Consider the following 12,367-nt stretch of genomic DNA (forward strand, 5'->3'; position numbering starts at 1 on the left):
TCCATATCGGGTGAACCGTTTAGAAATTACAGCACTTTTCGTACACAGTCCCCCTGTTTTAGAGGACCCAAAGTATTGGGACAAATTCACTTAAATGTGTTTTAAAGTAGTTCAAAGTTTAGTATTTGTTCCCATATTCATAGCACGCAATGACTACTGAGTGAGGAAGATAGACGCACAAATATCATAGCCCCCATATAATGCTAACCTCCCCTGTTATTGTAATGGTGAGAGGTTAGCATGTATTGGGGGTATGATATAAAATGCTAACCTCCCCTGTTATTGTAATGGTGAGAGGTTAGCATGTCTTGGGGGTATGATATATAATGCTAACCTCCCCTGTTATTGTAATGGTGAGAGGTTAGCATTGGGGGTATGATATAAAATGCTAACTTGCCCTGTTATTGTAATGGTGAGAGGTTAGCATTGGGGGTATGATATAAAATGCTAACTTGCCCTGTTATTGTAATGGTGAGAGGTTAGCATGTCTTGGGGGTATGATATAAAATGCTAACCTCCCCTGTTATTGTAATGGTGAGAGGTTAGCATGTCTTGGGGGTATGATATAAAATGCTAACCTCCCCTGTTATTGTAATGGTGAGAGGTTAGCATTGGGGGTATGATATAAAAATGCTAACCTACCCTGTTATTGTAATGGTGAGAAGTTAGCATGTCTTGGGGGGGTAAGATATAAAATGCTAACCTCCTGTTATTGTAATGGTGACATGCTAACCTCTCACCATTAGAATAACAGGGGAGGTTAGCATTTTATATCATACCCCCAAGACATGCTAACCTCCCCTGTTATTCTAATGGTGAGAGGTTAGCATGTCTTGGAGGCATGATATTTGTGCGTCTAACTTTTTTGATTCATTATTCCCCATTTGTTCAGGACTATCCGTAATCAGGGTAGCAACCACATTAATGTAGAAGTGTTTAGAAACATGTTCCATTCATTTCTATTGGGCACAAAATAATCTGAAACACAATCAAAACAAACAGCAAATGCATCCAACAAGTTTGTAAAGTCATAAGCTTCGTGTAATCATTGTGTGCTGTGAGTATGGGACCAAATACTACACTTTGAACTACTTTAATACACATTTAAGTGAATTTGTCACAATACTTTGGGTCCCCTAAAATGGGAGGACTGTGTACCAAAAGTGCTTTGATTTCTGAACGATTCACCCGATCTGGATGAAAATACCCTCAAATTAAAGCTGACAGTCCTGAACTTTAACCTCATAGTCATTGTCTAATTCCCAAAATGCTGGAGTACAGAGCCATAACAACAAATAATATGTCCCTCCGTGCCTTCGGAAGGTATTCAGACCCCTTGACATTTTGTTACGTTACAGCCTTATTTTAAAATGGATTCAGTATTTTTTTCTCTCAACAATCTACACACAATACCCCATAATGACATCACAATACCCCATAATGACATCACCATACCCCATAATGACATCACCATACCCCATAATGACATCACCATACCCCATAATGACATCACCATACCCCATAATGACATCACCATACCCCATAATGACATCACCATACCCCATAATGACATCACCATACCCCATAATGACATCACCATACCCCATAATGACATCACCATACCCCATAATGACATCACCATACCCCATAATGACATCACCATACCCCATAATGACATCACCATACCCCATAATGACATCACCATACCCCATAATGACATCACCATACCCCATAATGACATCACCATACCCCATAATGACCCATAATGACATCACCATACCCCATAATGACATCACCATACCCCATAATGACATCACCATACCCCATAATGACATCACCATACCCCATAATGACATCACCATACCCCATAATGACATCACCATACCCCATAATGACATCACCATACCCCATAATGACATCACCATACCCCATAATGACATCACCATACCCCATAATGACATCACCATAACCCCATAATTACAAAGCAAAAACAGGTTTCTATTAGTGATGCACCAATATGATATTTTTGGCCGATATCCGATTTATTTTTCTTTACAAAAAAAACACAATACCGATAACCGATATTTAACATTTTAGCGGCCTTTTAAGCATTCCAGTACAGTTTAATAGTTAACACACACACACATGGATGCAGAGGTCTAAGGCACTGCATCTCAGTGCTAGAGGTGTCCCTACAGTCAATGGTTCGAATCCGGGCTGTATCACATCCGGACGTGATTGGGAGTCCCATAGGGTGGCGCACAATTGGCCCAGCATCGTCCGGGCTGCCATTAACTGACTTGCCTAGTTAAATAAAGGTTACACACACACACACACACACACACACACACACACACACACACACACACACACACACACACACACACACACACACACACACACACACACACACACACACACACAGACCAACAAGTTATTTTGTTGGTATTTACATATGTCCCCATTACCAGTAAAACATCATCATCAACCTATTTCTTTCACTTAACTTGCTGTGCCATTTCAGTGTTCAGTCGTTTAATTCTCAACCAGGACTTCTATGGAACGCCATTTGGTTGTTCTTTGTCAAAAAATATACACTTCAAATAACACTATTTGATGTGTGATATAGCACAACATAATCTGTTTCAGTAGCTATAGTTAGCTAGCTAATATAGCTAGGTGTTATCGTCTAAAATATCCCTAATTTATACGACAGCTTTCATTTGATTAATGGTGGTCGGACCCATCTATGTGAAGCTAGCCACAATAAGGAATAGCCTTCAAATGAAAGTATGGCGTAATTCTACTATTTGTATTAATTTGCATCACTGGCGATGACATACTTTTATTTTGAAGGCAAACTCAAATTCCACTATTACACATTAGTGCTTGTAGTTCCTGGTCATGTGGTCACTCCCGACCATACACATTAGGGCTTGGAGTTTCTGGTCAGGTGGTCACTCCCGACCATACACATTAGTGCTTGTAGTTCCTGGTCAGGTGGTCACTCCCGACCATACACATTAGGGCTTGTAGTTCCTGGTCAGGTGGTCACTCCCGACCATACACATTAGGGCTTGTAGTTCCTGGTCAGGTGGTCACTCCCGACCATACACATTATTAGTGATTCTATATGTATTGCTAATTTGTCATGTGATTCGATGTCCCAAACATATTGCTCACTTATACGTCTGCTGCAACGAGACAAGAGCATGAGAAGGTTTTATTGTTGATATATAAATATGAAATATATGTAATGAATATATATGAAATAAAGTGGTGAAAACAGAAAAAATAAGACGGAGAATGAATTTTGGCAAAGGAACAGACGACGAGCAACACCACCGAGCAACAAATATTTACAAAAATAAATAAATAAATATTTACACACACACACACACACACACACACACACACACACACACACACACACACACACACACACACACACACACACACACACACACACACACACACACACACACACACACACACACACACACACACACACAGTCAAAAGTTAACTGATCAAAACTCATTTTCTCATGCTCTCTTGTCAAGTTGCAGTAGACATACATTTACACACAGTAAACAGTGAGATGTGTGGACACACCTACTCCACATTGTAGAATAATAGTGAAGAAATCAAAACTATGAAATAACACATATGGAATCATGTAGTAACCAATTGTTTTTTAAACATATCAAAATATATTTTATATAATTGAGATTCTTCAAAGTAGCCACCCTGGTTAGGTAGCCTAGTGGTTAGAGTGTAGAGGTGGCAGGTAGCCTAGTGATTAAAGTGTAGAGGAGGCAGGTAGCCTAGTGGTTAGAGTGGAGGGGCGGTAAGCGTAGCCTAGCCCACCTGACCAGGAACTACAAGCACTAATGTGTATTTTCGGGAGTGCCCACATGACCAGACCAGAAACTCCAAGCCCTAATGTGTATGGTCGGGAGTGACCACATGACCAGACCAGAAACTCCAAGCCCTAATGTGTATATTCGGGAGTGACCACATGACCTGACCAGAAACTCCAAGCCCTAATGTGTATGATTACCCATGTTCCATTCTCTCCCTCTCTGCCCCCCACCCCCCCCCCTCTCAGTGGATGATGAGTTTGAGAGTGTTTCCAGCCAGCTCCTGAAGAGAACGCAGGCCATGCTGGATAAATACAGACACCTGCTTTTTGAAGAGTCAACGGTAAGTTATTCATATTATATAACATATTATATTACCTTATTATCAACAGTAAGTAATTACTATTATTTTACCTTATTATCAACAGTAAGTAATTACTATTATTTTACCTTATTATCAACAGTAAGTAATTACTATTATTTTACCTTATTATCAACAGTAAGTAATTCACTATTATTTTACCTTATTATCAACAGTAAGTAATTACTATTATTTTACCTTATTATCAACAGTAAGTAATTACTATTATTTTACCTTATTATCAACAGTAAGTAATTCATATTATTTTACCTTATTATCAACAGTAAGTAATTACTATTATTTTACCTTATTATCAACAGTAAGTAATTACTATTATTTTACCTTATTATCAACAGTAAGTAATTACTATTATTTTACCTTATTATCAACAGTAAGTAATTACTATTATTTTACCTTATTATCAACAGTAAGTAATTACTATTATTTTACCTTATTATCAACAGTAAGTAATTCATATTATTTTATCCTTATTATCAAGTAATTCATATTATTTTATGTTATCAACAGTAATTCATATTATTTTAGGTTATTATCAACAGTAAGTAATTCATATTATTTTAGGTTATTATCAACAGTAAGTAATTCATATTGTTACCTTATTAACTACTTTTTTTACTCACAGTTGATCTCAACGGTTCTTGTCCTTCTCCTCCTCCTTGTATTATCAACAGTAAGTCTGTCTTATTAACCTTACTTGATCAGCCCTCCACTGTTCAGTGTGTTCTTTCTCTTCCTCCACTAACTGATGTGCTGTGGCGCATTGATTGATTGATTGGCTGGTTGATTGATTGATTGATTGGCTGGTTGATTGATTGGCTGATTGATTGGCTAGTTGATTGATTGGCTGATTGATTGATTGATTGGCTGATTGATTGATTGATTGGCTGATTGATTGATTGATTGGCTAGTTGATTGATTGATTGGCTGATTGATTGATTGGCTGGTTGATTGATTGATTGGCTTATTGATTGATTGATTGGCTGGTTGATTGATTGATTGGCTGGTTGATTGATTGGCTGATTGATTGATTGATTGGCTGATTGGATTGGCTAGTTGATTGATTGGCTGGTTGATTGATTGGCTGGTTGATTGATTGGTTGATTGATTGATTGGCTGGTTGATTGATTGATTGGCTGATTGATTGGCTAGTTGATTGATTGTCTGGTTGATTGATTGGCTGATTGATTGGCTGATTGGCTAGTTGATTGATTGATTGGCTGGTTGATTGATTGGCTTATTGATTGATTGATTGATTGGCTGATTGGCTGGTTGATTGATTGGCTGGTTGATTGATTGGCTGGTTGATTGATTGGTTGATTGCTTGATTGGCTGATTGATTGGTTGGTTGATTGGCTGATTGATTGATTGGCTGTGTTTCTGTTGTGTGTTTCACAGCGCCTTGGCCCGTCAGCTGAGATGGTAATGATGGACAGGATGTTTATTCAGGAGGAGAAGATCTCTCTTGGACAGGACCGCATCCTCGCCAGGGACAGACCTGGTAATACTATACAGTGTGTATGTGTGTGTGTGTGTGTGGGTGTGTGTGCGTGTGCGCGTGCGCAGTTGAAGTCAGAAGTTTACATACACTTTAGCCAAATGTGAAAGAGTTTAAATGCAAGTCCTGACATTTAATCCGAGTAAAAATTCCCTGTTTTAGGTCAGTTAGGGTCACCACTTTATTTTAAGAATGTGAAATGTCAGAATAATAGTAGAGAGAAGGATTTATTTCAGCTTTTATTTCTTTCATCACATTCCCAATGGGTCAGAAGTTTACATACACTCAATTAGTATTTGGTAGCATTGCCTTTAAATTGTTTAACTTGGGTCAAACGTTTTGGGTAGCCTTCCACAAGCTTCCCACAATAAGTTGGGTGAATTCTGGCCCATTCCTCCTGACAGAGCTGGTGTAACTGAGTCAGGTTTGTAGGCCTCCTTGCTCGCACATGCTTTTTTCAGTTCTGAGATATGTAGATATATAGATATAAATATATGTAGATATGTAGATATATAGATATGTAGAAATGTACAGTGCCTTGCGAAAGTATTCGGCCCCCTTGAACTTTGCGACCTTTTGCCACATTTCAGGCTTCAAACATAAAGATATAAAACTATATTTTTTTGTGAAGAATCAACAAGTGGGACACAATCATGAAGTGGAACGACATTTATTGGATATTTCAAACTTTTTTAACAAATCAAAAACTGAAAAATTGGGTGTGCAAAATTATTCAGCCCCTTTACTTTCAGTGCAGATAAATGGGTGGATTTACACTGCGTGGATATGTAGATATAGATATGTAGATATAGATATGAATGGATGGATATACTCTCCAGTAGATATAGTTCAGTGAGGATCTCTGAACGATCCAATGTTGACCTAAATGACTGTATATGTAGATGTAGATATAGATATGTAGATATATAGATAGAGATATATATAGATAGATATATGGATATATATATACAGGTATATCTATATGTAGATATGTAGATGTAGATATGTAGATATGAATGGATGGATTTACACTGTTGATATGTAGATATAGATATGTAGATATGACTGGATGGATTTACACTGCGTGTCCTATCTATATGTAGATATGTAGATATAGATATGTAGATATAGATATGTAGATATGAATGGATGGATTTACACTGCGTGGATATGTAGATATAGATATGTAGATGTAGATATGGATGGATGGATTTACACTGCGTGTCCTATCTATATGTAGATATGTAGATATAGATATGTAGATATGAATGGATGGTAGATTTGGATGGATTTACACTGCGTGGATATGTAGATATAGATATGTAGATGTAGATATGGATGGATGGGATGGATTACACTGCGTGTCCTATCTATATGTAGATATGTAGATATAGATATGTAGATATGAATGGATGGATTTACACTGCGTAGATATGTAGATATAGATATGTAGATATATGATGGATGGATTTAGATATATAGATGAGATATGAATGGATGGATATACACTGCGTGGATATGTAGATATAGATATGTAGATATAGATATGATATAGATATGAATGGATGGATTACACTGCGTGGATATGTAGATATATATGTAGATATGTAGATATAGATAGATATAGAATGGGATGGATATACACTGCGTGGATATCTAGATATAGATATAGATATAGATATGAATGGATGGATTTACACTGCGTGTCCTATCTATATGTAGATATAGATATGTAGATATAGACATGTAGATATAGACATGTAGATATAGACATGTAGATATAGACATGTAGATATAGACATGTAGATATAGACATGTAGATATGTAGATATAGATATGTAGATATAGATATGGATGGATATACACTGCGTGGATATGTAGATATGAATGATATGTAGATATAGATATGGATGGATGGATGGATATACACTGCGTGTCCTATCTATATATGTATGTAGATATGTAGATATGTAGATATGAATGGGTGGATATGTAGATATAGATATGTAGATATAGATATGAATGGATGGATATGTAGATATAGATATGTAGATATAGATATGAATGGATGGATTTACACTGCGTGGATATGTAGATATAGATATGTAGATATAGATATGATATGTAGATATAGATATGAATGGATGGATTTACACTGCGTGGATATGTAGATAGATATAGATATGTAGATATAGATATGTAGATATAGATATGTAGATATAGATATGAATGGGTGGATATGTATATAGATATGAATGATATGTATATAGGAATGGATGGATATACACTGCATGGATATGTAGATATAGTAGATATAGATATGAATGGATGGATATGTAGATATAGATATGTAGATATAGATATGTAGATATAGATATGTAGATATAGATATGTAGATATAGATATATAGAATGAATGGATGGATATGTAGATATAGATATAGATATGTAGATATAGATATGAATGGATGGATGATATACACTGTGTGTCCTATCTATATGTAGATATGTAGATATAGATATGTAGATATAGATATGTAGATATAGATATGTAGATATAGATATGAATGGATGGATATACACTGCGTGGATATGTAGATATAGATATGTAGATATAGATATGAATGGATGGATATACACTGTGTGTCCTATCTATATGTAGATATAGATATGTAGATATAGATATGTAGATATAGATATGATATGAATGGATGGATATATATACACTGTGTGGATATGTAGATATAGATATGTAGATGTAGATATGTAGATGTAGATATGAATGGATGGATATACACTGTGTGGATATGTAGATATAGATAGATGTAGATGGATGAATGGATATAGGTAGATATAGATATGTAGATATAGATATGTAGATATAGATATGTAGATATAGATATGTAGATATAGATATGTAGATATAGATATGTAGATATAGATATGAATGGATGGATATACACTGTGTGTCCATAAGTATGTGGACATTTGCTTGTCGAACATCTTGTTCATAAATCATTGGCAGTAAAATGGAGTTGGTTCCCTCTGCTGCTATAACAGCCTATTCCATTCTGGGATGGCTTTACACTATATTTTGGCATATTAATGCAGGGGACTTACTTCCATTCAGCAACAAGAGCATTTGTGAGGTCGGGCACTGATGTTGGCCGATTATGCCTGGCTTGCAGTCTGCGTTCCAATTCATCCCAAATGTGTTCGATGGGGTTGAGGTCAGGGCTCTGTGCAGGCCAGTCAAGTTCTTCCACACCAATCTCGACAAACCATTTATTTCTGTATGAACCTCGCTTTGTGCACAGGGGCATTGTCATTAAGTGGCCAGCTGAGGGCTCTCAGAGTGATTCTTGCGTAAAAGACAGGTAGTCATTTTTCCACTCGCTCCTACTGAAAAGCCAGTTGTCCCGAATGATATATTATCGAATAGATATTTGAAAAACACCTTGAGGATTGATTATAAAAAATGTTTGCCATGTTTCTGTCGATATTATGAATATAATTTGACATTTTTTCGCCGTTGTCGTGACCTCTATTTCTGGTGGATTTCTGAACATAATGTGAGAAGCAAACGGAGGAATTTTGGGTATAAAAATTATCTTTATGGAACAAAAGGAACATTTGCTGTCTAACTGGGAGTCTCGTCAGTGAAAACATCCGAAGATCATCAAAGGAAAACGGTAAATTTGATTGCTTTTCTGATTTTCGTGACCAAGCTTCCTGCTGCTAGCTGGACATAATGCTATGCTAGGCTATCGATAAACTTACACAAACGCTTGTCTTGCTTTGGCTGTAAAGCATAATTTCAAAATCTGAGACGACAGGGTGATTAACAAAAGGCTAAGCTGTGTTTTCATTATATTTCACTTGTGATTTCATGAATATTAATATTTTCTAGTAATATTTTTTGACCGTTGCGCTATGCTAATTAGTGTAGTTGATGACAATTCTCCCGGATCCAGGATGGGTAGTTCTTCCGTTCATCTTTCCCCTCGATCCTGACTAGTCTCCCAGTCCTGGCCATTGAAAAACATCCCCACAACATGATGCTGCCCCCACCATGCTTCACCGTAGGGATGGTGCCAGGTTTCCTCCAGATGTGACACTTGACATTCAGGCCAAAGAGTTCAATCTTGGTTTCATCAGACCAGAGAATCTTGTTTCTCATGGTCTGAGAGTCCTTTAGGTGCCTTTTGGCAAACTCCAAGTTGGCTGTCATGTGCCTTTTACTGAGGAGTGGCTTCCGTCTGGCCACTCTACCATAAAGGCCTGATTGGTGGAGTTCTGCAGAGATGGTTGTTCTTCTGGAAGAGTAACTCCAGAGCTCTGTCAGAGTGACCATCAGGTTCTTGGTCACCTCCCTGACCAAGACCCTTCTCCCCCGATTGCTCAGTTTGGCCGGGCGGCCAGCTCTAGGAAGAGTCTTGGTGGTTCCAAACTTCTTCCATTTCAGAATGATGGAGGTCACTGTGTTCTTGGGGACCTTCAATGCTGCAGAAATGTTTTGGTACCCTTCCCCAGATCTGTGCCTTGACACAATCAGGTCTTGGAGCTCTACGGACAATTCCTTTGACCTCATGGCTTGGTTTTTGCTCTGACATGCACTGCCAACTGTGGGACCTTATATAGACAGGTGTGTGCCTTTCCAAATCATGTCCAAATCAATTGAATTTACTACAGGTGGACTCCAAGTTGTGGAAACGGGATGCACCTGAGCTCAATTTCCGGTCTCATAGTAAAGGGCTTGAATATTTGTTTTTTTATTCTAAATAAATTTGCAAAAATGTATCTAAACCTGTTTTTGCTTCATCATTATTGTGTGTAGATTGCTGAGGATTCTTTTCATTTAATCCCTTTTAGAATAAGGCTATAACTTACCAAAATTATTTCTGATTGGGGGGGGGGTCTATGTATGTATTTGACACACACACAGGGATTGACATTTGGGATCGGTGTCCTGCTAGCATTCCACTACGACAACATCCGGTGAAATTGCAGAGCGCGAAATTCAAAATACAAAAATCGTAATATTAAACATTCATGAAAATACAAGTGTCTTAAATATTGTCAGATTTCAAAAAGGCTTTACAGCGAAAGCATACCATGATTATCTGAGGACAGCGCCACACATCAAAATACTTTTTCAAACCAGCACAGGCGTCACAAAATCCCAAATAGCGATGAAATAAACCACTTAACTGTGAAGATCTTCCTCTGTTTGCAATCCCAAGGGTCCCAGCTACACAATGAATGGTCGTTTTGTTCGATGAAGTCCTTCTTTATATCCAAAAAATGTCAGTTTATTTGGCACAATTGATCCACTCGTTCAACATGCAAACAAATCACGTTACTGGTAAAAGAACAAGATGATTCAAATTCATCTTCTTCTAAATCTAAATAAACAATTTAAGACGGAGAATAGTTCAATAGGAAGTTAAATAATGAGGAGCGCGCACCTCATTCACGTGTGCAAAAAGACTACTTTTCTAATGAGGGACACCTTGGGAAAAACTACAACTACTTATTCATTTTTCAAAAAACAACTCGCAAACCCTTTCTGAAGACTGACATCTAGTGGAAGCCATAGGAACTGCAGTCTGGGTCCTACCTATTTGTTTTTCCCATAGGCTATCATTGAAATGGCTTGTGACCTCAAAAAAAAAAAAATGTCCGAATGGATTGTCCCTCACAGATATTATTTTAACAGTTTTTTTTAATGCTGCTCAATTTTAACAGTCTATCCAATGCTACCAATTACATGCATATCCTAGCTTCTGGGCCTGAGTAACAGGCAGTTTACTTTGGGCACATCATTCATCCGAACTTCTTCGACTGCAGTCCTAAAAACCATCATGTGCTGTGATGAAACTGGCGCGTATGTCTCTCATGAGGACCGCCACAGGAAAGGAAGACCCAGAGTTACCTCTGCTGCCGAGGATAAGTTTATTAGAGTAACCAGCCTCAGAAATCAGCAATTAACTGCACCTCAGAAATTGCAGCCCAAATAAATGCTTCACAGAGTTGAAGTAACTGACACAACTCAACATCAACTGTTCAGAGGAGACTGTGTGAATCAGGCCTTCATGGTCAAATTGCTGCAAAGAAACCACTATTGAAGGACACTAATAAGAAGAAGAGACTTGCTTGGGCCAAGAAACACGAGCAATTAGACCAGTGGACATGTATCCTTTGGTTGAGGAATCCAAATTTGAGATGTGTGGTTCCCACCGTGAAGCATGGAGGAAGAGGTGTGATGGTGTGGGGTTGCTTGGCTGGTGGCACTGTCAGTGATTTATTTAGAATTCAAGGCACACATAACCAGAATGGTTACCACAGTATTCTGCAGCGATACACCATCCCATCTGGTTTGGTGGGACTATCCATTTGTTTTTCAACAGGACTCTGACCCAACACAACTCCAGGCTGTGTAAGGACAATTTGACCAAGAGGGGAGTGATTGAGTTCTGCATCAGATGACCTGGCCTCCACAATCACCCGACCTAAACCCAATTGAGATGGTTTGGGATGAATCGGAACGCGGAGTGAAGGAAAAGCAGCCAACAAGTGCTCAGCGTATGTGGGAACTCCTTCAAGACTGTTGGAAAAGCATTCCAGGTG

The 12,367-nt window shown here is 37.9% G+C and overlaps 1 protein-coding gene across 1 annotated transcript in view; it reads left to right on the forward strand.

The window, feature by feature from the left end:
- The window catches only part of bicra (BRD4 interacting chromatin remodeling complex associated protein), a 79,805-nt gene that overhangs the window by 61,169 nt on the left and 6,269 nt on the right, over nt 1-12,367 (forward strand). The window contains exons 14-15 of the mRNA XM_046313779.1: nt 4,110-4,204; nt 5,639-5,741. Of these exons, the coding sequence (XP_046169735.1) occupies nt 4,110-4,204; nt 5,639-5,741 (198 nt within the window). The remainder of the gene's footprint in view (nt 1-4,109; nt 4,205-5,638; nt 5,742-12,367) is intronic.

The sequence above is a fragment of the Oncorhynchus gorbuscha genome, linkage group LG19 (assembly GCF_021184085.1).
Source record: "Oncorhynchus gorbuscha isolate QuinsamMale2020 ecotype Even-year linkage group LG19, OgorEven_v1.0, whole genome shotgun sequence".
Lineage (NCBI taxonomy): Eukaryota > Metazoa > Chordata > Actinopteri > Salmoniformes > Salmonidae > Oncorhynchus > Oncorhynchus gorbuscha.